Source organism: Mytilus edulis, chromosome 2, assembly GCF_963676685.1.
Source record: "Mytilus edulis chromosome 2, xbMytEdul2.2, whole genome shotgun sequence".
NCBI lineage: Eukaryota > Metazoa > Mollusca > Bivalvia > Mytilida > Mytilidae > Mytilus > Mytilus edulis.
This window is the reverse complement of record NC_092345.1, coordinates 72,358,980-72,386,869: the sequence shown is the minus strand read 5'-3', so window position 1 is coordinate 72,386,869 and position 27,890 is coordinate 72,358,980. Positions and strand designations below refer to the sequence as shown.

At 32.2% G+C, this 27,890-nt stretch overlaps 1 protein-coding gene across 2 annotated transcripts; it reads left to right on the top strand.

Annotated features, from left to right (window-relative positions):
- The first annotated feature begins 1,049 nt into the window (after positions 1-1,049).
- LOC139512871 (uncharacterized) lies at positions 1,050-14,052 on the top strand. 2 transcript variants are annotated; one of them, XM_071300813.1, is made up of 10 exons: positions 1,050-1,770; positions 3,871-4,071; positions 8,008-8,120; positions 9,324-9,462; positions 9,905-10,036; positions 10,421-10,597; positions 11,030-11,164; positions 11,941-12,054; positions 12,847-12,919; positions 13,295-14,052. In XM_071300813.1, exons 2-10 carry the CDS (start codon positions 4,059-4,061, stop codon positions 13,881-13,883), a joined length of 1,485 nt encoding a protein of 494 aa, XP_071156914.1. In that variant the 5' UTR covers positions 1,050-1,770; positions 3,871-4,058; the 3' UTR covers positions 13,884-14,052. The 2 variants fall into 2 exon arrangements, with proteins under 2 accessions (XP_071156914.1, XP_071156913.1); XM_071300812.1 differs by lacking the exon at positions 1,050-1,770 and having other exon boundaries at positions 1,793-4,071.
- Positions 14,053-27,890: the final 13,838 nt, after the last annotated feature.

Here is a 27,890-nt window from a genome sequence, read left to right as displayed (position 1 = left end):
TTCATTATTGAATAATGAATAATGAACTATGAATAATGGACGTACTTCAGCGCGGTTCACCGTACGGCCTTCAACAATGCACAAAGCCCATACCGCTAAATCAGCTATAAAAGGCCCAGTTATGACAATGTAAAACAATTCAAACGAGAAAACTAACGACCTTATTTATATAAAAAAAAAAATGAACGAGAAACAAATATGTAACACAAAAACAAACGACAACCACTGAAATACAGGCTCCTGACTTGGGACAGACACATACATACATAATGTGGCGGGGTTAAACATGTTAGCGGGATCCCAACCTTCCCCTAACCTTGGACAGTGATACAGAATAACAGTACAACATAAGAAAGAACTATAAAAATCAGTTGAAAAAGGCTTAACTCATCAGATAGACAAAAATACAAATGGACGTGGCGGGTTACAGGCATGTCATATTTCTGCCAAATTGAGATCGAAGATTTTCAATTTTAAATATGTACAAGTGACATGAATGACCATCCAAGACAGCAACACCCCCTTTTGACTAATAAACATTTGAAACAACACATTTTTGAGTATTCAAAAAACAATCCTGTCGGTTAATAAACTAAACATGTGTTGGTATCCAAATATCAAAATTGAAATAACACTTTATAAATTGCATGCGCCGTTCGTACGATTTTCTGGATATTTTTTTAATCTGGTATGCTCAAAGCAGAAAGTTTGAAAACTATGATGTATATATATATAAGATCCGAAACATGTAAAGAGGTAAATGTTAAAAACAAAAGACCTTACAGACATATTTTCGAGCACCCTAGCTGTCTATACTAAGTTTTATATTTTGACAATGCTCGTGACGTGACGTCTTATCTTAAATCTAAGAGGTATCATATTTGACTATCATGATTGTCCGTGAAAAATGGAAGTGAGCTTTAAATATGTTTCAGAAAAGGCGAATATTTTTAAGTGATATACGGGAGACAACTGGGCAATAAATCAGAGAATAAGATTTAAAAAATATTTTCACGTAGAATAAATATTTAAATCATCTTTTTTTTGGAGGGGGGGGGGGGGGTATAAGTTTTCATATACTGAAAAAAAAATGATTGATATATTGCGTTTTTATAATTTTATTTCAAATTAACTATTGTGAAGGAGAGTATTTTATTCTAAGGTCCATAAATATGTAAGATTACATATGTTTTACAACTACATAATATTTATTTTCAACTTTGCGCTTATTTTAAGTTATTTATTTTTTTAAGATTACAGACTCTTTTCACTACTGCCATGATTGTTCGCGTCCTTTTTCGAAAATTTGGACTGGAATTTTTTTTTTTAGATTAGAAAAAAAAATGCAATGAAGAAAAATAGATACAACCCATATCAAACGTTAATGAATTATAGATGTCAAATAAGAGCGACATGTACATACAAAATTAATGTTTAAGCAGGTAAATGGGTTTTTCCCGTTTTTTTTATATATCGAAGTGCAAGTCCAAATTCTCATTATTAGACAAAATAGTTATTTTCAAATAGATTTTTTTTTAAATATTATATGTCATATTCATTTTGTGACATACAACCTCTTCGATACAATTATAGGCATCAATTTTTCTTTATCAACGAAGACATTCTCTAATATTTTACATACTAGAATAATATTACCGCAAAATTAGTCATTCACTTATTTTATTATCTGCGGTCATTAGATTCTGGATATGTATTTGGAAGATAAACATCTACAACAGTGCCTGTAGTCAAAAAGTTACAAATATACAGGTGAGCAAAACAATGTTGCTAACACGAAAAGACAAAGAGGACGCTACCATTTATTGTTCGGGATAATTGTGTGAATAACTTTTACATAATGGTCATTATTTCGATTTTAACTTTCCTCATAACAATTCATGTAACACGTAAGTACATAAAACATTTCTACCATCTTAAGTTTTAAGTTGATTGTTTTCAACATTGGGAAAAACAATGGTTTCAAGTATATATAAAACGGCATGAAAAAGTTCCTTCGTCTAACCTCTTTATTTTTTACGTGAGGTAAAATGCACACTGGTTGATGATGCATGTAGTTCTTGAACATCACTGTTAAAAACCTGTTATTCAATTCCAAATTTGCATTTTCAATTGTTTTATATATATATGTATTAAGAATTATTCCTACTGTAAAAAATAATTAAATAAAGGACATTCAGATAAATTTCGGTATTTGGTGCTTGCTGGTTGGCTGGTTTCTAAAGAAAACTGCATTTATTTTGAAAGATAAAAATATAATAATTCTCAATTTCCAGTGATTTTTTTTTATCAAATATAAATTAAAATATAAAACTATAAAAAGCATGCAAACATTATTTACAAATCAATTATGTTTTGTGAAGTACGTTTTTCAATAAACATAGAAAAGATTCCGGGAGTTTGTCATCATGTATCATTGTCAATTTGCGTAGTTTCTTCTGTTACCTATTCTGCCATCTTCTACTTTTAAACTGGGTGTCACTGTGCGTATTACTGTAAGTTATCTTTATTCTACACTGGCTAGAGATTTAGTGTTTGGGGATAGGGGTGAGATCTCACAAACCATGTTTAACCCCGACGCATTGTGTGGCTGTCCAAGTCAGGAACCATTGTCCTTTGGAGGTCTTGAATGTTTTGTAATTTTAATTTTTTAATTTTTGTTCATTGATATATTTCGGATTTAAGTGTGACGTCCATTTATACTGAACTGGTACAATATTGTGTTTGTTTTGGGGAGCCAGCTGAAGCCCGCCTACGGGTGTTGGATTCTCACTGTGTTTAGCTGTTTTCTGCTCTTTGGAAAGGTTGTTGTTTCATTGACAAATTCCCTGTTTGCATTCTCAATTTTATGATAATACTACATTTGAAAATATTGATGCCATCAACAAATAGAAAATAGAAATAAATACAAAATTAATGATACACCAGTGAATGAAGGTAAATATTTGGAAAAGACCAATGTGTTTTGTCTGTATAAAAGAGTTTGTCTACAATAATGAACTCTGTCTCTAAAATGTCCTCAATTTAAATGTTCCATCGACTTTTTATATAACATTCAAAGTGTACTTGGCGTATATAGACTATTGATATGCCCTTTCGACGCTCTGAAATCTAAAATATTTTATATCTATAATTTCGAAAATTTGCTTTTGAAAAGTTTATTTTTGATAATCTTGTTAATATACAAAATGCACATTCATGTTTATGGTTATCATGAATTAAACTTGAATCCCACAAAATACTTATATACAATTAGCATAGTTATCGAGAATATATTCTTATGAATCAGAAAGAAATTTGACTTGCGGACATGTCAGACGAGGTTAAATGTAGATAAGGAATTTAATAGGTTGTTGTTATTGTATATTGTAAAACCTGCGGTTATGTTTTCGATTATCGTGTATGTAAATCATTTATTTATTCAGTATTGATGATATGAATATGTTTATGTGTGTTCATTTTGGATTAGGCTAATTCTCATAACTTAAGTATTTCTGTTTTAATATTATATGTACATAAAGTTAGACTCCAATGCAGTATCTGCCATTTCTCAATTCGGAAGGGTACACATTTTCTTATACTCTATACCTATTGAATGACATATATTATAACGAAAGAGAACTATGAATATGAGACAGACAACATCATAAATATCAATATTAAATAATAAATGGAAAAATTTCGTTAGTTCAGACAAAGCTTTAAAAAAAATAAAAATGACACTAGACGTAATTTGTCAAAATTGTGTAATCCTTTTCCATTTTAACAGCAGCCAATCATTCAACAATTTTTCGTTTTGTCATCTTTGTAGTTATTTTGTCCATTACAGACAAATACTTTTAAATTTTTTAGAAGCTGTTAATACACTCTCATATTGTGGACAGCCTAAAACATGGGTGGAAGCCAAAGTATTTTGCGAACAGAAGGGTGGACGTCTACTGAACAGAGATACAGACAATGATGCTGTGTTCCGTCAGAGAACCGATATACCACTTCAACAAGAGATTTGGATAGGTCATTACAGAGGACTTTCTGGGTGGATGGAACATATTGGTAAGTGCAATAGGTTTACATTAAGTAATCTCATTACATAGCAAATCAAAGTTTTGTTTAAATGTGCAATCGTATATTTTAGTTACTGGTTATCAATGGGAAGCAAAATTATATAGTTGATATGTAATTCAAAAGAAAAACAAAGGATATGGAATATCCATCCATGACATGATGCTTACAAGTATTAAAATATAATGAAAGTCACAAAAATGCAATTTGTTTAATTTTCAAAATATTGCTGCAATATCATAACGGTTTTGGTTAAAACTGTATTACATTAATAATAGAAACTCGTTTATCTTCTTTGTTGTTACTTCAAATGTTTGCCGTCTACGTAATCTACTTCTACATGGAGCCTTCTCCTGTTTATTGGGTTATTTCTCTTGCTCTTTCTAATGATATGCCTTTAACACTTATAGACAAGGAACCCCTTTATTTATAATAAAAGAAAAATTGGAGTATATTATTTTAGTTATAAAAGTCATGATAGCATGCATATCATTTTTTTTTCTCTATTATACGATTTATACATAATCCTCTAAAAAGTTCGGGAGCTTTAATAGCTGACTTTACAGTATGAGTTTTGCTCATTGTTGAAGCTGTATGGTGATCAGTTATAGTTGATTATAATGTTTAAGTTTTAATTTGCAACAAATAAAATCCTAGCTCCGCCATTGACTCTTTAATTGACACTATTGCTATTTTTTCATCCAGACATATTTCTAATCGCAAAGGTTCGACTGCACATCTATATTTTGCTAATGCACTTCTTTATCTTAACTAGGAATGATCTTACTCAAACACATAGATCTCTGTTTCAAAAACATCTATAAACAATGTATAAATTCGGATGTTGTTGTTGTTGTTTTTTTTTGCATCATTTTGCGACAAAGTTCTATTAACACATATGAGTTTGAATATCCCCTTGGTATTTCCGTCTTTCTATGATTGTATGTGATTGTATTTTGTATGTATTTACCTCTTGTTTCACATGTGAATGTGACGGAGTGGTTTTTTTAAATAAAGCATATTGTGTATACTATATTGTATATTGTTTCCATTTTGCAAATTTAAATTTATTTGCGTTAAACTAAAACTGCAAGGACAAATGTGTAGACACTGCAGGACAGTCATCTGCAGGCAGGCAGTACATAAGGATGATTTTATATTTCATTCGAGTTGACTAACTTATCCTGAAATTTTAAAAATATATAAAACCACAGAAGGAATTTACCTCAGAAATCTGGTAGATTGTAAAAAGAATTAAATCAAAATAGCGGTTTTGTTTTTGTATGGATGTCTCTGAAGTATATGACGAGAAGGCGTGTAGTCGATAGCACTTTTGGTTGTATCTGCATGGTACATTGCTAAGTGTGTGTCAGTATGCTACATTGTTAAGTTTGTGTCTGTATGCTACATTGTTTAGTATGTGTCTGTATGCTACCTTGTTAAGTTTGTGTCTGTATGCTACATCTTATTATGTGTCTGTATGCTACACTTTGGTATATATGTGTCTGTATGCTACACTGTTTAGAATGTGTCTGTATACTACACTGTTTAGTATGTGTATTTATGCTACACTGTTTAGTATTTGTCTGTATGCTATACTATTTAGTATATATAAGTATGCTTCATTGTTAAGTATGTGTATGTATGCTACACTGTTAAGAATGTGTGTGTATGCTACTCTGTTTAGAATGTGTTAGTATTCTATACTGTTTAGTATGTGTCTGTATGCTACACTGTTTAGTATGTGTCTGTATGCTGCACTGTTCAGTATGTGTTAATATGCTATACTGTATAATTGTATGTGTTGTTATGCTACTCTGTTTAGTATGTGTTATTATGCTACACTGTTCAGTATGTGTAATTATGCTACACTGTTCAGTATGTGATATTCTACTACACTGTTCAGTATGTGTTATTATGCTACACTGTTCAGTATGTGTTCTTATGATTCACTGTTCAGTATGTATTATTATTCTACACTGTTCAGTATGTATTGTTATGCAGCACTGTTTAGTATCTGTCGGTCTGCTACAAGGTTTAGTATGCGTTGTTATGCTACACTGTTCATTATGTGTTGGTATGCATCACTGTTTAGTATGCGTTTGTCTGCTAGTTAATTAAGCACGTGTTGGTATGCTTCACTGTCAGTAAGTGTTGTTATGCTTCACTGTTTAGTAAGTGTTGTTATGCTTCACTGTCAGTAAGTGTTGTTATGCTTCACTGTTTAGTAAGTGTTGTTATGCTTCACTGTCAGTAAGTGTTGTTATGCTTCACTGTCAGTAAGTGTTGTTATGCTTCACTGTTTAGTAAGTGTTGTTATGCTTCATTGTTTAGTAAGTGTTGTTATGCTTCATTGTTTAGTAAGTGTTGTTATGCTTCACTGTTTAGTAAGTGTTGTTATGCTTCATTGTTTAGTAAGTGTTGTTATGCTACATTGTTTAGTAAGTGTTGTTATGCTTCATTGTTTAGTAAGTGTTGTTATGCTTCATTGTTTAGTAAGTGTTGTTATGCTTCATTGTTTAGTAAGTGTTGTTATGCTTCATTGTCAGTAAGTGTTGTTATGCTTCACTGTTTAGTAAGTGTTGTTATGCTTCACTGTCAGTAAGTGTTGTTATGCTTCACTGTTTAGTAAGTGTTGTTATGCTTCACTGTCAGTAAGTGTTGTTATGCTTCACTGTTTAGTAAGTGTTGTTATGCTTCACTGTCAGTAAGTGTTGTTATGCTTCACTGTTTAGTAAGTGTTGTTATGCTTCACTGTCAGTAAGTGTTGTTATGCTTCACTGTTTAGTAAGTGTTGTTATGCTTCATTGTCAGTAAGTGTTGTTATGCTTCACTGTTTAGTAAGTGTTGTTATGCTTCACTGTCAGTAAGTGTTGTTATGCTTCACTGTTTAGTAAGTGTTGTTATGCTTCACTGTCAGTAAGTGTTGTTATGCTTCACTGTTTAGTAAGTGTTGTTATGCTTCATTGTTTAGTAAGTGTTGTAATGCTTCACTGTTTATAAAGTGTTGTTATGCTTCACTGATTAGTAAGTGTTGTTATGCTTCACCGATTAGTAAGTGTTGTTATGCTTCATTGTTTAGTAAGTGTTGTTATGCTTCATTGTTTAGTAAGTGTTGTTATGCTTCACTGTTTAGTAAGTGTTGTTATGCTTCATTGTTTAGTAAGTGTTGTTATGCTACATTGTTTAGTAAGTGTTGTTATGCTTCACTGTCAGTAAGTGTTGTTATGCTTCACTGTTTAGTAAGTGTTGTTATGCTTCACTGTCAGTAAGTGTTGTTATGCTTCACTGTTTAGTAAGTGTTGTTATGCTTCACTGTCAGTAAGTGTTGTAATGCTTCACTGTTTATAAAGTGTTGTTATGCTTCACTGATTAGTAAGTGTTGTTATGCTTCACCGATTAGTAAGTGTTGTTATGCTTCATTGTTTAGTAAGTGTTGTTATGCTTCATTGTTTAGTAAGTGTTGTTATGCTTCACTGTTTAGTAAGTGTTGTTATGCTTCATTGTTTAGTAAGTGTTGTTATGCTACATTGTTTAGTAAGTGTTGTTATGCTTCATTGTTTAGTAAGTGTTGTTATGCTTCATTGTTTAGTAAGTGTTGTTATGCTACATTGTTTAGTAAGTGTTGTTATGCTTCATTGTTTAGTAAGTGTTGTTATGCTACATTGTTTAGTAAGTGTTGTTATGCTACATTGTTTAGTAAGTGTTGTTATGCTACATTGTTTAGTAAGTGTTGTTATGCTTCATTGTTTAGTAAGTGTTGTTATGCTACATTGTTGAGTATGTGTTGTTATGCTTCACTGTTTAGTAAGTGTTGTTATGCTTTACTGTTTAGTAAGTGTTGTTATGCTACATTGTTGAGTATGTGTTGTTATGCTATTTTGTTCAGTATGTGTCGATATTTCACTTAAAAATTATTATTTACAGGCTGTTTCAGCCAGAGATCTTTAGGTGTAAGCTGGTATGGTGTAAAGACAGAAAACAACTCGGCTGCAATTTGTCAAACTATCTGCAATGCTACAGACTACTTCGCTCTTCAGGTAATAAAAGAATTTGTCAAACCATCTGCAATGCTACGGACTACTCCGCTCTTCAGGTAATAAAAGAATTTGTCAAACTATCTGAAATGCTACGGACTACTTCGCTCTTCAGGTAATAAATGAATTTGTCAAACTATCTGCAATGCTACGGACTACTTCGCTCTTTAGGTAATAAATGAATTTGTAAAACTATCTGCAATGCTACGGACTACTTCGCTCTTCAGGTAATAAAAAAAATTGTCAAACTATCTGCGATGCTACGTACTTCTTCGCCCTTCAGGTAATAAAAGAATTTGTCAAACTATCTGCAATGCTACGGACTACTTCGCTCTTCGGGTAATAAAAGAATTTGTCAAACTATCTGCAATGCTACGGACTTCTTCGCTCTTCAGGTAATAAAAGAATTTGTCAACATGTCTTTAATGCTACGGACTATTTTTCAGTTCAGGTAATAAAGGAATTTGTCAAAATATCCCAATGCTACAGACTACCTCGCTCTTCAGGTAATAGAAAAATTTGATCATAAGAGCTAAAAATAAATCGTTTGCAGTACCAACGTAGATACATTGTAAAGTTTCATAATTTTAAAAGTATCAGATAATTTGTACAGGGTCTGTGAAAGTCTTGTTGTTTGCTTGATAGTGTGAAGCGTTTCTCCATATTTTGACCTATTTCGACAGTTATATTTTGAAATAGGTTCTAATGTTCAGAATTGTATACTGCATTGCAATATCAATGAAAATCAGAGAGAACCGACTAACTGCACTCCATGTTCTTGTAAAATATTACGAGTTCATCTGCATACCTTGAAGGCTTTCCAGCACCGCACATTATGACCAACATCAACTACGGCATTGTTCTTTATGTATCTGGTTCTTTTCAAACATTAAATGAGTATTTTGTCCCGTATATATTTCATGTATTTGTTTAATGTATATGATGACATGAAATCTATTAGAATAGTGCATATATTTGTATTGATTAAGATATCTTACTTACTTTAAACTTGATATCAAGAAACAAGTTACCCTTACTAGTCATTACAAATATAAAAAGAAACAACATGTCAAAATCTTTTTCTTACTGAATGGTTGCCTATAATTATCACATCCAATTCATTTGAATTTTACCTAATTGTTGTCTTATTGGCAATCATACCACATCTCCTTATTTTTATTTGAATCACTTGCATTTATTTTTCAGGGATCAACTTGTTTATGCAGTTATAATAATTTTGTGAACACGTCTTGGTTAACACCAGAGACAAAATGTAACACGGTTTGTCCTGGTAATGGAACTGAACAATGTGGTGGGAGTAACAGTATTAACGTCTATCATAGAGGTAAGAGCAAAATAACTAACGTCTATCACAAGAGTTTGAAATAACATGTGGAAGAAACAAAAACTGTAAATAGTTATTCACTATTGGTCAAAGGACGTCACGACATTTGGTATCATCAAAATCGATACCAGATAGGGTTATATTTGTGTTTTGTGTTGTAGTTATATTCTATGAACTTTCTTACAATGGTACTGTGTACATTGTCATACGCCTACATATATGGAAGTCTTTCTTATATTTAAGTAGAAGTCACATTTCAACTGAGATAAAAATGGAAATTATATTATTTTTTTCTGATTTTAGATAGATATACTTTAATAGTGAATGCAAAATAAATATTGAGTACAGCAAACTTTCACCACACATTTGTTTTTATTCCGACAAACCAAGTTAATGACTGACGCGAAAATTTAACATTGGTTATTGTTGTTTATTATTTAAGTTCATGGCAACCTTATACAGTACCAAGCTGACTCCTATCCTAACTTACACTGTGCAATGATGAACTGCAGCAGCACTACCGAATGGACATATATGGAACACGAGTGTCACAACAACCTAACGGCACTATGTGGTAAGTGTGTGTCTTGGACGGGTTTGACCTTTTGTTATGCTGTAAAAATATGGTTAATTATATGTAGTGTTGACAGCGACTATTTTGGTTTCTATTGATAAATATGTAAGTTTAAAAGTGACACTTTACACCTTGATTAAGCAAAAAAAGCCAAAAAAAAAAAAACGTTATCGGACATATAGTTTTGTTTTACATAATGTGCTAAGGCAAATCAAATAGGTCTACAGTAACCTCTAAAACAAAAGATTTATACAAGATTGGTTATAATGGAAATATAATACCGTGTTGTAACATTTTGTAACTTATGATAATTTCATTGGACATGGCCATGGCCATCTATAGTGTGACTTATAAAGAAGAATAACAAGCTGTTTTTATTTTAAGGATCGGGAGTGTTAGTTAATGAACCAGCGACATGGTTGACAGCTCAGTCATTATGTAAAAACTATGGATCTTTGGTTGGAATACACAACATGGTGTCGAACTGTGCTGTCTCTAATGACATCAAGCGGGAATTCTGGATTGGAGTTTATCGAAATTATGTCGATCTTGTTTTGAAAGGTAAATACTTGCTAACGACTAATAGGACTTAATTTATTTGTTTGTTGCCATATAAACTCTTTGCCTTTATCAATAGTTTATTTAAACATTTTACTTTTTTGTCTTCTTTTTGTTATTAGTTTATTTATAAAAATATGCAGATATGTAAATGCATTCATGGAAATTGTGAGTTTCTTTAGTTTAAATTCATTAGTATTCACTATTTATAAATAAAACTTTGTTTGAACGTTGAATTTTTCATCTGTTCGTTCGTCAGTCGAATTTTTGTAAGAGTCATTTAGGGATTTTCTTATAAAACTGATTTTGTGTTTAAGCGACGTACGACTTTTTTGCTAAATGTAATACATATATTGCATTATAATATAATACCTAACGGCAAAGTACATATATGGACACGTGTTTCATAAGGAATACATTTCAATCTCATTACAGATCTAACAGTTCAAAATCCAGTGTTTGGATGTTATTCACTTAGAAAAGAGTCCAGTAACGCCAAGCCTACCATGACATTTTATCCAATAGCAATATGTGAAAAACAAAACATGTTTTCATTTATTTGTGAACTGCGTAAGTTTTAAATATAGACTCTTAAATATATATAGTATTTTCTATTGAAAAAAGTAATCAGAACTAAACATAACTCCCGTGAAATACTCTATTTAGTCTAACATCTTAAAACGAGAATTAATACGCAAATTTAAGGCATATGACTACTACCTCAACATCGCTAGAGAAACAACAACGTACTTGCAGAAGTTGCATAACTTTGAATAAATGCAAGACCAAAATACACTTTTGTCTTTCATTTTAAAAGAATATGAGGCCAGCAATAAAGTAACGTCCATTATCAAAAATTACAGATCTCACAACAACTAACACAAATTTGAAAAAGTAAGAAAACAAACAAGAAATTTACACACATTATGAAAAATTACATGACAAATTAGATAGTATCACACATTTGAAAAGTTAAAAGCCAGCAACATATTTACAGACATTTGATAAAGAACAAATCAGAGTTCGACACAATTGGGAAAATGTAATTCCAACAACAGTCTTATTCACACCTGAAAAATTACAAGGCTTACAACATATTATAACACTTTTGAAAATTTGAAGTCCAACAAAGCAGTCACCCAAATTTGAAAAGGTTAAAAAAACAAAAGACAAAGTAGCATACGAATAAAAACGTACACGACACACAGAAATATAGGTTCACAAGTAAAATACTAACATTGTAGATAAAAAGCTTTGAAAAAGAAAAATACTAACAGTATAGATACAAACCATAATTCGAAGTTTATAGTATTCTATATATATCTTAACATACCTTAATATTACAGCTCCTGGATATCCCACCTCTGATGGTTGTTATCTGCCTCCTTCCACATCAACAAGTACAACCACATCAGGAACGCAGTTAATACAAGAACAGGACGACGATGGACTTAAAATTGGTATTATTTTTTTACAGAAACCATTTGGGTGTAGAATGCTAAATAAATATTTTTTGTGGTGATTTTATATTTGTTTGTTTGAGAAAAATGTCTGCTACTGTAAAGTCATTTCTATTAGTATACTAACTGCATTATGTATACCTTTACTACCGATATGGATCAACATTTCAATAATGGTATGTTGACTTATTAACCACAAGTTTTATTCATTATTATTGTTATTAACAAATCTGGAATAATATTTTACAGAAGTACTTGTAGCAATTGTAATTGTACATGTATATCAATTTCATTACAATTTCTATGTTTACATACTACAAGTCTAAGATCAAGGGTGTATTTTTTTTTTTCTTTTTTATGTTTCATATTCCTATTTAGTCGAATGAAGTTAATAATAATGTTAATTAGATTACAGGAGATGAGATACACCATATTTAAAGCCCCGATAGAGACATATTTGCACCTTGGGGTGCCGTTTTGAATTGCCCATTATTCTTTTAGAAAAGAAATGTTGATGAGCTGTCGTACTCACTCATGTTGGTCACTGAAAAAAAATAACGTAGATAAAGTTAAATATAGACCATAAGAAGAGGTCCTATCAATTAATTGAAATATTAAAAAAACACACACAATTGTTGGTAATAAATATTGTCTGGTGGCTTTTATACCATGATAATAACGAATTTTACAACTAGTAAACTTATATTACATATCATTTGTGTACTCTTCATACTAATAGCTTAAATTATTTTGCAATTTACTTGTTTAAAACTGTTGGTTTACTTTTTTCAGGATTGTTTATAGCATTAGGACTTGTTTTACTGGCTGCAGTTATCGTCATTTTAATATTAATTGCGAGAAAAAGGTGAGTAACAGTAGCACTAATTAAATTTGAGAGCAATGGATTTCATTTATCAGTAAAATATACTAAAGATAAGTTGAAAATTTTAAATTATGGTTGTAAATATCAACTACAAAAATAATTTGATACTAAATGTACTCCAAAAACTTGATTTGGAAATAATAAGAGCTAATCCATCTCCTGAATTAGTCCTAAAATAAGATTATTATGTAAAACATACGTTTAATAAATATTATAAACTATAAAATGAAGTTCATATTTCATAAATATTATAATGTTTGTTAAACATAAATTTACTTACAGTTTTTAGGTAAATATTCTTTTAGAATTAACGATGACTATGGTTAGTGATTAGATAATTAATATGTGGTATTATAGTTTTAGATCAAACCCAGAACAACTTAGACATAATATTTTATTAGCTGCACTAGCCAATGTTAAATTAAGGAGACGAGATACAGATGGTAACCCGGAGTCCTCAACACCACAGAAGGCCGAAACATCTGCTGCTTCCGTTGAAGGTGGGAGCAAAAGTCCAGAATATGCAGTGGTCAATAAACCTGGAAGACGACAGTCAGCACCTGCATCAAGTTGTAAAGTTTATTCTAAGCCTGTCACGTCACTCAGCAAGGAATTCAAGGAAAGCGTACCAGTGTCAAATAATGGGTACGATAAAATGCGATTGGATAATCCTATCGTCGAATCAGAGAATCCACAAGAAAATGACAACCAAGTTCCAATAACTTCTATTTTGAAATTGGGTGATAGCTTATCGAGTGATACAATGTCCCCGAGACATGCAAGCATTCAAGCTGAAGAATATAATAGAAATAATGGACGATATGTATATGATTCACGCCTTTTAAGCATTCCAAAGAAAGTAATTCCGGTTCCACCGCCTGTTGTTAAATATCCCCCTGAATATACTAGTGACAGTTATGAACATATTGGAACAACCTTGCTTTGATATTTTTAAATAATAAGATAGCAAAATGTGCTGTTTACTATTTGTATTTTATTAACTTAAAGATACATTTATTTATCTATTAAGTACTGTTTAATGCAATAATAAAAAGGACAATTCAGAAAGATTTCCAGATAATTCAATTGTCGAAGAATAAAAAAAGGATTAATTTGAATTTTACTGTTTTGTGTGACAAATGGACATTGTAACTTACGGATTTTGATAATTTATGATGATTATCTTATAGCCAGAAACATTAGTTGTTGTAAATATATAGTTTTATCGAATATATTAAATCAAGTGACATGGTTACTAGCAATGAAGTTCATAACATCTAGAATACACATAAATAAAGTATATCAATGATCAGAAATTATCACGACCTTAGAATAACAAGTTAGAGTATAACCATGCCTAATCGAGTTAAAGAAGTTTCCAGTACTTAGTCATCGCATTTTAGGAGAAAAAAGTACCAAGAGGAAAAGGCAATGCTTTTTGGAACAAAAGGAACACTTTAGTTTATGACAGACAAAAAATACATAGGTACAAGTAAACAGTATTTGAAAAATTGTATCAAAGACATTTTTGCAGATATTAAAATCAAATTGAAAGTACTTTATATCTGATAAACTATTCATGTTTCCTTACACATTTATATGGTAGCCATATTTCGTAGTAATTTACTTTGATAAAATAAGGGATACTCTCTAAAAATATTACAGAATTTAATGCTCTGGTGTTTGTATGAAAAATAAGTAACAATGCAGAATCAGGTCTGTTACGAGACACAATGATCTTCATAGAAATCGGGAGAAATATACGATGTAATATGAGTACATGAGTTACTAACCCTTTCAAGAATCCGGATGTTGTGGATGCTTTATCCTCTTTGCATGACAAATATGTCGTTGTTCCAGCAGATAAAGCCTCAAATAATATTGTCTTCATATGTAAAAACCATTATTTGCAATGTCTAACAACAGAGCTTGGAATAAATAAAACTACTGGTAATCCTACATATTCTTTAACATCATTTACCAAGGACGAAATTTTACAAAATCATAAATCTGTCCTTCTTTCTTTTGGTATCAACATCAAAGAAAATGAAGAAAATTTACCAGCATTATACTGGATACATGAATTACACAAAACTCCATATAAAGAACGATACATAGCTGGATCTCCAAAATGTTCGACTAAACATCTTTCTAAAGTACTGACTACTATTCTTTCTACAGTTAAAGATGGGCTTCAAAAATATTGTGATGAGATTTATTCTACCAGTGGTGGTAACCAGATGTGGATTCTCAAAAATTCGAAAGATTTACTGCTTAATCTTCGATTACAATCTTTGCAAATTTGCAGCAACATAACGACTTTTTATTTTTCTACGCTTTATACTACTATTCCTCATGCTCAGTTGAAAGATCGACTTCACCATCTCATTAAACAGAGCATGTTCTATAAAAATGGGAATCGTAGATACACATTTCTTGTTTTGGGTTACAATAATTCATATTTTATGAAGCATCGCACTGAATCTAACAGAAAAATATACTGAAGATGATATTATCAAAATGTTGGACTTTTTGATTGACAATATATTTGTTGAATTTAGATGACTTACCTTTAAACAGGTCGAGAACTCTAGATTTTCTGACGTCAGAATATATTTGCATAGTAATTTCCAAAACACAAGGCCAATATGGCCTTGAAAAACTGACCAATCGATTCAATGAACTACAATGCATTGTGGGCTACTACGAGTAAACTACTACTTAAAACACGTGGAATTAGTGGGAAAACAGTCAATTAATATATTGTCTGGGACTCTCATTACCAAACTTTTTATTCTGCAAATATATTTAATGTAAAATATATAACGTAATCTTCAATTTGCATGCTCAGATTAAAAAAATATTGTTTATTGGCTTCACGATTCGACTTTCTTTTTCGCCTTGCAAAAGTAGTTTAACCGGTTTTGTGCATTGTTATGAATTGAACCTGCATTAATTTCACGACATGACACAGTGAAATATCCAATGAAGTGAACACTGTCCAGTAAGAAAATCATTTGAGCTCTTTTAAACCTGTATAATGTCATTGCAAAATCATTTCTGCCTAGAAAAACACGAAACTTTCATTGAAACACTTCTTTCTGTACTGAATGTGTATTTTTTTTATCAGGACCTTAACTAATAGTAAGAACATCATAATATTCAGTATGCTAAAAAGAAGTGTTATGAAAGCGGCAGGGGCGGGTCCAGCCATTTTAAAAAGGGGGTTCTAACCCTGGACAAAAGGGGAGGGGGTTCCAACTACATGTCCCCATCCAAATGCACTGATACGGTCCAAAAAAAGGGGGGTTCATCCTCAGGAACCCCCGCCCCCTGGATCCGCCACTGAGCGGGTACGGTATATAGCTCAATACATTTTTTTAGTTTCATCAATCGATAATATCCGTTTGTTGCTAATTTTATCACAAAATATACCTCAGAGGTTTTTTTATCGTTCGGCTGCTGTCCTGTTGACATATGTAAAATATCTCCAATATTAAAAGTCTCTGGATCATAGTGGGTGCCATATTACCTATTATTTTTTTTCTAAAACGTGCTTTGTATATAGAGATAAGAAGATGAGGTATGAGTGCCAAATGAGACATCTTTCCAACAAAGACATAATTTAGTAAAGTAAGCAGCCATAGGTCCAATGCTGAAAAGTAAGCTATTAATGACCCAAAAATTACTTGTGTAAAACAATCCAAACAAAAAAAAAAAAACCACAAAAAACCGGCCCAATTAAATATATAAAAGGACAAGATATCTATCCCATCAAAAAAAAAAAATATTGTATAGGAGCCTGTATTTCAGTGGTTGTCGTTTGTTTATGTGTTACATATTTGTTTTTCATTCATTTTTTTTTTATATTATTAAGGCCGTTAGTTTTCTCGTTTGAATTGTTTTACATTGTCATATCGGGGACGTTTATAGCTGACTATGCGGTTTGGGCTTTGCTCATTGTTGAAGGCCGTACGGTGATCTATAAATGTTAATTTCTGTGTCATTTTGGTCTCTTATGGACAGCTGTCTCATTGGCAATCATACCACATCTTCCTTTTTATTATAGATCCAACGCTGCAATTTTCACAAAACATATCAAATTTTCCACCTTGTCGCACATACATATGGATAAAATCATTACAGCTTATTTCGTAATGCATGTGGAGCAAAACTTTGGTTAGCTTGCTTGCTTTGTTTGTATATTGTACAAAATATAAAATATACAAGTTAAACTATGCCTATATATATATATATTGTTTAAAGATGTCAATCTTATTTTCAAAGCTTGTATAAACAACTATACAAACAATGCAATCAAGCCAACCAAAGTTTTACTTTGCAGGTTTAAGAAATCAGCTGTAATTATTTTATTCAGTTTGGCAAATGTCCGAGCCCGTTAAAAAACGAACAAACTGAAACTACAGTTGCTGACTTCACTACCTTAAAAAAAAGGGAACAGTTTGGAAGTCCCATATACTGAAATGTGACCAACAAAAATACTTATAGATTTTGTTAACACTGCCATGTATGTAAATATTTCTTCGTCCTTTTTACGAACACAAAATTCAAGAATCCCACATTTGCCTTTAATGATCTATACGAACATTGCTGTACTCTTGAATATCAGCACCGGCTGTTATCGACGGCTTACTTTACACCAGTTAGTTTGTCTCATGGGTAATTGTGTTTTTTCGCTGTTGTTTCGTTGCTTCTGGTGGACAAATACATGAAATCTCTGTGCCATCATCAAACATGTTAATGGCTATATATCGGGTAATTCAAACCCTTTTTTCTTCGTATAGAAACAACTCTTCGTTAATCTGAGCATGGAAGTAATACTTTATATCACGAACTATAAATGAGGATACACAAAATGAAAAACTAAGCGAAATTGTGAATCCCGCATTGCACGAAAAAATGTGTTGTATTTTAGTAAATAACACGTGTTCTTGGTTGATTGTAAACACGTAGTAGTCCATCATGCATTGTGACTCATTTAGTGGATTGGTCAAAAACCTAGGTAAAAATAAATTGCGTCACATGTAAATAAACAATTACATGTGCGAGAACATAAGTATGCTAATTTATGCATTGCCATATAAGGTAGTGATCCCGACCTGTTAAACAGACAGTCGGTATTCCAATGGGTACTAATTGTGCACTCCTACTGGTCGATTTGTTTTTGTACTCGTATGAAGCAGAATTCATTCAAAATCTTCTAAAAGACAAAAGAAAAAACACCTTGCGAAATTCTTTAATTTTACTTTCCGATATATTGATGATGTTCTGTAATGACGGCATTCCCCCTTTTTATATGTAAACCTATGTCTGTATAGTTTCTTTACATTATTGAGAATAAACGATAGTTGTTACTGAGATGTTTAATGTTGCAAGCAATGTAAGACTTGTAATTTGCTATTTTGGCTGTTGTTTCCATGATACGACAGATTTGTGTATGTTAGTTTGTTAAGAAGTTATATTTCACGTACAGATTCCGTATAGTAGTGTTGTATGTCTACGTAAGACCAATCATTACCGGGAACTCGACCAGACCAGTGACAGAGCCTGCAAGACCCATTCTCTCCAACGGAGATTATTTCTTTTCGTACTAATAAAATATGAAACTTTATTTATTTAAATATTTTATTTCATAAATGAGAATTATAGATTAAAACAATTATACGATCTCCCTTTCTGTAACGTGTTTTGGTCCGACGGTAAACAGTGGACGTCGAACCTTACACTTTATAGATTCTTTTACTCTCTTTTTCTTTGTGACCCTGTGTTCTCTGGTGGCCGACTCTAGCACCAGGGAGGCGGCGTTACAGTTCTATCATTGAATAACCCATATTTCAGCCAATACTTACATCACATATACCCCAGTGAACTTGAAATTAAGGATACTACTGATACTAGAAGGACTGCTTCATACCTTTATCTTTTCCTCAATATTGACGCAGATGGACGACATAACACGAAAATCTAAGTATGATAAACAGGACGATTTCAACTTCCCAATTATCAATTTCCCATTTCTCAGCAGTTACATACCCTTTGCCCCTTCGTATGGTGTGTACATATCTAAATTGATACGTTATTCTCGTGCTTGTTCACACTATACGGACTTCATATATAGGAGTTTGCTCCTTCCGCAGAAACTGCTCCAACAAAGTTACGAAGAGGACAGTTTAAAATTGACCCTCCGTAAATTTTACGGACACCATCACGAACTAGTTGATCCAAATAATGTGTCTTTGACCAAACTAGCTAAGGACATTTTTACCACCTGTTAGATTGTAGTTTGTTTTTACGTCGTCTTATCTTTTTATTACCAAACGTGACTTGTTCCCGATTGTGACTGATATGCTGAGTGTGAATTCGCATTGCTATAAGACGTGTTACGGTACTTGTCTATCCCAAATTCATGTATGTAGTTTTGATGTTATATTTTATTTCTCATCGGATTTTGTCAAATGTCTTGACGTCTTTTCGGTTATATTCATGTGTAATGTTAAAGAAAAATTAATCACCGCCTTCATTTATTAAATTTGATTTGGTTCAACGTAATTTGTATGATGCACTACGGTTGCAGTTTGATTCTGAATTAACCGGACATAGACTATAGGTAATTGTCTAATTGCTACAGTACCTCAGTATTGCAATTTTCATTGTTATCAAATGTAATATCAGTATTTAGTACAAATATAATATTTAATCAATCCTAATTCTATCTTGTTTTTGACAGATAGTTTTATTCATTCAAATGTGACGTCACTTTTCATTTTTAATGTCCTGTTTTACAAATTCAAATGTGACGTACTTTTTTTGTCATTTTTTAAAATTTCAAATATGACGTCACTTGGCGTTGAGGTTTTGACTAATTCGGATGTGTCTATTTTTTGTGTTGGATTTTGTCGGGTTATGTAATGTATTTCGGTTGTTTCCTGTAATTAGTTAATACTTCAGTTTTATCATGTATATCTTTTATATAGTCATTTTATAAAATTTACTTTTTGCAAAAATATCAATTATTCTAAATAATAGGGATGTTCTGGTATCTAACAGAAAACTCGGGCCGTTTTTGGCACAACTTTTTTGAACTTTTGGTCCTCGATGCTGTTCAAATTTGTACTTGTTTCGGCTTTCAAACTTTTGTATTTGGGCGTCACTAGTAAGTCTTGTGTGGACAAAGTGCATTTCTGGCGAATTAAAATTTTAAACTTGTTGCCTTTTGTGAGCTATTCTTCGTGTGTTTCTTTGTCAATTGTTCCCCTATTTATTTGTATTGTAGTCCAGTAATGTTGTGTTGTCATTTTAATGTTATATTTCACATGGCCATAAAAGAGGGAGGTTTGGCATGCCACAAAACCAGGTTCAACCCACCATTTTTTTCTTTAAAAAATGTCCTGTACCAAGTCAGGAATATGGTCCTTGTTATATTATAGTTCGTTTCTGTGTGTGTTACATTTTAACGTTGTGTTTCTTTTGTGTCGTTTGTTTCCTCTTATATTTGAGTGTGAATTCACATTATTATAAGACATGTCACGGTACTTTTCTATCCCAAATTAATGTATTTAGTTTTGATGTTATATTTGTTATTCGCATCGGATTTTGTTTAATGCTTAGTCCGTTTCTGTGTTTGTGTTACATTTTAATGTTGTGTCGTCATTTACTTGTATTTAATGCGCTTTCCTCGGTTTTGGTTTATGACCTGGATTTGTTTTTTTTTTGTTTTTTTTCTATCGATTTATGAGTTTTGAACATCGGTGTACTACTGTTGCCTTTATTTAGTTGCTTTGAATCAGAAGGCATTTTTTTAAGTGTTTTGAACGGATTTGACTTTTAATGAACTGTGAACATACAAAAATGACTGCATAATTATGTCATGTCGGCACGGAGTACATACTACTTTAATGGTGTTCCTCTTGGATACGAAATGTACACCAGCGGAAGCATCTACCTTAATATTGGTTGTTAAAAGAAGTAGAACAAATCCAGTCTTGCAATTTTAGTACACAAGACGCACATTTAGTCTACGCAAGGCTTATCAGCGGCGTTCAAACAAACCCAATTTAATTATATATAGTAACATCCTGTAGGATTATCAACGTGCTGCGTGACATACGTCTTGTACGTTGTTTGTAGTAAAGTAACTTCCACTCTTTTGCGTTGACAATTCCTGGTGAGGGTAAATTTAGAAAAGTGTACTAACGCATACAATTTATTAAATGTCCTTTCATGTTGTTTTATATAGAACTGGGTTGATACTGCTACATTCTTTTCTTCACTGGTCCGTTCATAAATTAGAAATAATTAAAAGACTAAGTTTCCAAGTCCCTAATGCAATAAGCATGATAAGTTATCAAAGGTACCATGCTTATAATTCATTACACCATCCGCGCCTTTCATCTATTTAAGACTCACCAGTGACGCGCTCAGATCAAAATAGTTTTAAAGCCAAACAAACGATTCCTTCGTGTGTATTTCTGATTCGTGTCACTAAATCTTTTTATTTTATTTTAATTTTCACCCAATTTGTAAAGCAAGCAGAATTAATGTAATGATGGTTGAAGGGCAATCTACACATAATCCTCTTTTAAGTATTATCAGCTGACAAGCTTTTCATCAATTTATTTGAAACAATTTGGAACTTCCATTTTTATCTTTTTCTTCTGGAACTACAAAACAAGACTTGTATTATGAAAACATCAATATAACTTCTTGTTTTGTCATAACTGGGAAAAAACTTGAATACTAGAAACGCTGGTTGTTTTTATGCCCCACCTACGATAGTAGAGGGGCATTATGTTTTCTGGTCTGTGCGTCCGTCCGTCTGTCTGTTCGTCCGTCCGTCTGTTCGTTCATCCGTCCGTCTGTCCCGCTTCAGGTTAAAGTTTTTGGTCGAGGTAGTTTTTGATGAAGTTGAAGTCCAATCGACTTCAAACTTGGTACACATGTTCCCTATGATATGATCTTTCTAATTTTAATGCCAAATTAGAGATTTTACCCCAATTTCACGGTCCACTGAACATAGAAAATGATAGTGCAAATTTCAGGTTAAAGTTTTTGGCTTCAGGTTAAAGTTTTTGGTCAAGGTAGTTTTTGATGAAGTTGAAGTCCAATCAACTTGAAACTTAGTATACATGTGCCCTATAATATGATCTTTCTAATTTAAATGCCAAATTAGAGTTTTGACCCCAATTTTACGGTTCACTGAACATAGAAAATGATAGTGCAAATTTCAGGTTAAAGTTTTTGGCTTCAGGTTAAAGTTTTTGGTCAAGGTAGTTTTTGATGAAGTTGAAGTCCAATCAACTTGAAACTTAGTATACATGTGCCCTATGATATGATCTTTCTAATTTAAATGCCAAATTAGAGTTGTGACCCCAATTTTACGGTTCACTGAACATAGAAAATGATAGTGCAAATTTCAGGTTAAAGTTTTTGGCTTCAGGTTAAAGTTTTTGGTCAAGGTAGTTTTTGATGAAGTTGAAGTCCAATCAACTTGAAACTTAGTATACATGTGCCCTATGATATGATCTTTCTAATTTAAATGCCAAATTAGAGTTTTGACCCCAATTTTACGGTTCACTGAACATAGAAAATGATAGTGCAAATTTCAGGTTAAAGTTTTTGGTCAAGGTAGTTTTTGATAAAGTAGAAGTCCAATCAACTTGAAACTTAGTATACATGTTCCCTTTGATAAGATCATTCTAATTTTAATGCCAAATTAGAGAATTTATTCCAATTTCACAGTCCTTTAAACATAGAAAATGATAGTGCGAGTGGGGCATCCGTGTACTGTGGACACATTCTTGTTCTCTCCAAATTTAAAATCGGAACCTAAAATTAAAAATCTTTCAGAATTAACCAAGAATTATTATTGGAGAAACTTAACTATTTAATACCGTTGTAGCAATGATGCGACACTTAATATTTCTGGGAATCTAATTGTATAGAAATGTTCAGTTCTAAATTAATTTGGCAGTAATGACTTATTGTAAAGAAGTGAAAAAAAGCAAGGTTTTGAAAGAAATCTCGTTTCATACCAAAAAAGGGAAAGAAGAACCATTTCACAACAATCATTCCTTTCTTTTGTGTAAAAATCGTCAGTTTAAGTACTAGTAATGAGAAAATGTAGGTGAACTTTAAAAAAATATTGTTTTATATCAATGAAACAGCAACACAACACAACACCTAAAGGCAAAATACGTATAGAGGTAAGCATTTAGCCCTTTCACAACAAACAAGTATATGTACATTAAGCTGTTATTAAAGCTAACAGGTTATAAAAGATCGGCAGTGATTACAAAATCACCCAACTTAATGACAAAAGGCAGAGTTTCAAAAATAAAATTAAAAAAATATCGTACTCCAAGGAAAAAAAATGGTAAGTTCCTTTTAAGTTATCAAATAGCAAAATCAAAACCTCAAACACAATGAACGAATAGAAAACAATTGCCATAATAATATAGAGCTGTATAGAAGTTGCATACAAATATAAAAAAGAAGATGTGGTATGATTGCCAATGAGACAACTATCCACAAACGACCAAAATGACGCAGACATTAACAACTATAGGTCACCGTACGGCCTTCAACAATGAGCAAAGCCCATACCGCATAGTCAGCTATAAAAGGCCCCAATAAGACAATGTAAAACAATTCAAACGAAAAAACTAACGGGCTCATTTATGTAAAAAAAAAAATGAACGAAAAACAAATATGTAACACATAAACAAACGACAACCACTGAATTACAGGCTCCTGACTTAAGCTTGGGACAGGCACATACATTAATAATGTGGCGGGGTTAAACATGTTAGTACAAATGTTTGTATTTATACATAGATAAGACCCTGGTCACACTTATACATTTAGGTCGATTCAAACTTGATCGGTTAACTCGAGATCGATTTAAGCCTAATGCAAATGCTTTGGGTCGATTTTGAATCAGTCTAAATTTAAACACCAACGGAGGAAGTTTAGTTTGAATCGATCTAAAGTTAACCGATCTAACTTTAAATGTGAACTCAGAAATCGATCTTCACTAGTACGAATTGAAGATAATTTGCAATTTTTAACAAAGTGTATGTCCAACATGAGAAGGCTGAAAATTAACGAAAACAGAACAGAACATGTAATTCAATTGAAACAATAACTCCATTACCTTGTGTGTATCAATTCATTAATTTGATTAAATAAACATAATAACGTTAATGTAAGTATGGCAGTGATGTTGCATTCTCACTTGTAGTGTGAATGTAGTGGTACTACTACTGTCACTGGTACATATTAAACCAATCTTTAGGGTTGAAGATGATGTGAACTCTAAATAGTTTTATTTAGATCGAGTTGAAATAAGATCAATTCAACCAATTCTAGTGTGAACGGGGTCTTATGCTTCATATAATAATACAGAACGACCCACAAAATTATCAGCAGTAGATGAGCACGTATGTTGTTTTAAGGTTGCTGCTCCCATTTTTTTTATAGAGAGAGATAAACAGCATACGATAGTAACAAGAGACTTGAACTGTCAAACTACACATAAGTTCAAAGTGGTACGATTATGTGCTCCCTAATTGAAAGGACAGAGAGAAATCCAAACACAGTACTTCAACAAACTATAAACAAGGACAACTATTGATTGTGTATTTTATCATACGCATAGGTCTGAAGATGCATAATAGTTTGTCTCAAACGAATAAGGGGACACGTTCTTTAAGATAAAATCGATAAATTGCATTAAAATATGTTTCTTTGGTATGCATATTATGTAGAAATATTTGAATTAGATATCCGTATAAATTTTCGCCGTTGAAACAATATGTCGATTTAACTGTAAATAGTTGTCATACATAAGATATTCACCGATACACAAGATGCATCGTCCCCAAAGGTATCACCAGTCCAGTAGTCAGCACTTCAGTGTTGACATGAATATCAATTATATGATCATTTTGATAAATTTCCTGTTTACAAAACTTTGAATTTAAAAAAAAAACTGAGGATTTTCTTATCCCAGTAATAGATTACCTAAGCTGTTTTTGGCACAACGTTTTGGCATTTTGGGTACTTAATGCTCTTCAGCTTTGTTCTTGTTTAGCTTTTTAACTATTTGGTCTTTGCGTTACTGATTAGTCTTATGTAGACGAAACTCGCATCTGACGAATTAAATTATAATCCTGGTAACTTTAATAACAATTTACATCACTGGGTCGATGCCACTCCTGGTGGACGTTTCGTCCCCGACGGTATCACCAGCTCAGTAGTCATCACTTTGATGTTGACATGAATATCAATTATATGGTCATTATGATAAATTTTCTGTTTAAAAAAAAACTAAGGATTTTCTTATCGCAGGAATTTGTTACCTTAGCTGTATTAGGCACAACGTTTTGGAATTTTGGGTCCTTAATGCTCTTCAACTTTGTACTTGTTTGGCTTTTTTACTATTTGGTTTTAGCGTCACTGATGAGTCTTATGTAGACGAAACGCGTGTCTGGCGTATTAAATTATAATCCTGGCACCTTTGATAACTATTAGATACTAGAGTCCCTACAAAATAAACACAGGCACTCTTCTCAGAAAAAATTTCTTGTATACCTTTATATAACACAAGGTACTTAGCACATTTGAAGATAAATCAATTCAGATTTACGAAATAACAAGTTTTGTGGGGTTGACAGCCGAGAAATCGGCATATAAGGGAATTTCGTCACCGCCTGACATTTTTCTAAATCGTGAGTTAAGTACCTTGTGTTATAGAAAGGTATACAGATTTATTTTTCTGAGACAAGTGCCTGTAAAAATAAAATAGCATTAACACTGGCAATGTCTGGGTTGAGATTGATGAGGATTTACTATTTTTCTGCAGATTATTAGTGTGTAAATTGGGCATTCACCCATGGTTAAATTAATCACTAAAGAAGAAATGACTGAAAATAGTCTTTTTATATTCTGCCTCAGTATTCTACTCATTGGTATATACTTTCTTTGTAAATTCAGCCGTTGGATTGATACTGTCCAAAATGCGATTGAGAGAGTGGTCGACAGTAATCTCCAAAAAATGGACATGAAACTAAAAATATACTCTTGACGAATGATTTTATCATGTTTATCGCTTTTATGGCATGCCGTTTGATTTCTGATTTCCATCAAATCATTATGACATTTACATAATGTAAGAAATCATGGATCATGTACAAAGTTGTGTCATCGTTTTTGTACCTATTTATTTCCATATACGATTTCTGTTTATAAATAAATGTTCATAGCATTACCGTTTAAGGTAAATACATGAGTAAAGATAACAGTATATCTCCCAGGTAAAAATATAATTTCATGTATGGGAGATTGTCCGAACCATTTATAAATCAAGGAAATAGATATACGGATTAAGATTATATTAAGAAATACTTCACTCTGACCCCTACCTTCTTTTAACGTAATTAGACTTGTGATAAACATAAGTAACCATGCATACAGGGTGATAACCTGGAAGACTTGCAAAACCTTCATTTAAAAAACAATACGTGTAACTAACATAACAACTACTTGATTATTTTGCAATTCTTATTCAAATTGTATGTATTATATCAATATAAAATTGAGAATGGAAATGGGGAATGTGCCAAAGAGACAACAACCCGACCATAGATCAGACAACAGCAGAAGGTCACCAACAGGTCTTCAATGCAACGAGAAATTCCCGCACCCGGAGGCGTCCTTCAGCTGGCCCCTAAACAAATATATACTAGTTCAGTGATATTGAACGCCATACTAAACTCCAAATTGTACACAAGAAACTAAAAGTTAAAATAATACAAGACTAACAAAGGCCAGAGGCTCCTGATTTTGGACAGGCGCAAAAACACATGTTTGTGATATATCAACCTTTCCTCTATACCTCTAGCCAATGCAGAAAAGTAAACGCATAACAAAACGCACAGTCCGAGTCTGGTGTCAGAAGATGTAACCAAGAAAATAAACAAATTGACAATAATACATAAATAACATCAGACTACTAGCAGTTAATCGACATGCCAGCTCCAGACTTCAATTAAACTGATTGAAAAATTATGTCTTCATCATATTAATATCAGGCACAATCCTCCCCGTGAGGGGTTTAATATCATATCATGATAACATATATGAGAAGAACATAACCCGTGTCATGCCAACAACTGGTTTATTAATAATAAATGTGTTTAGTTCTGATGAAAAGACCCTATAAGTGAATCAATATTAACGCCAAAATATGCAATATGCAGATCAAACATCATTTGGTTAAAGCTTTAAGGCGTAGGACTGATTTGCCCTGCATGTGTTTCACTCACAGTGTCAAATCTTTAAAATTGATTATTGAATACCCTATAAAATATGCTTAAAATACTGATTCACATTATAAGTTTAAATGTTAATTACACATCGAAAGACACCACGACCTTATCAAGTAGATGTGTTGCCAAACAATAATACTTGCAAGTTAGCTTTACTTCCAACAAAATTTTAATTTGGGTAATGATATCCTTCTTATACATTTTTTTGGGACGTATACTCAGAAATTTCAATAAAATCTCGAAATGGCCTTTGGGGTTACTCTTAGTCGTTCAATATTTGATGACCTGTTTAGAAATAAGTCGTAATATTGCACGTATCCTTAAGTACAATCAATGAACTATATCAATAGGAATTTTAGTAAAGATTGAAAGACATGCTGAAAATAATGCTGCAGTGAAATTAATTCAGGTTTTGTTGGGCGTATTCCATTCAGATTAAGTATATGCTAAATTCGTGATGCTAAATTTGTGGTTCAAACCTTTTTAAACTTTATATATTTCTATGAATGTCAGTGAAAGAATGGACACAACCAAAACATATAAACTGAGTTAAGAAACAGTATGATTTGTCGTACATAACATATCTTCAATGTATTCAATGTAAA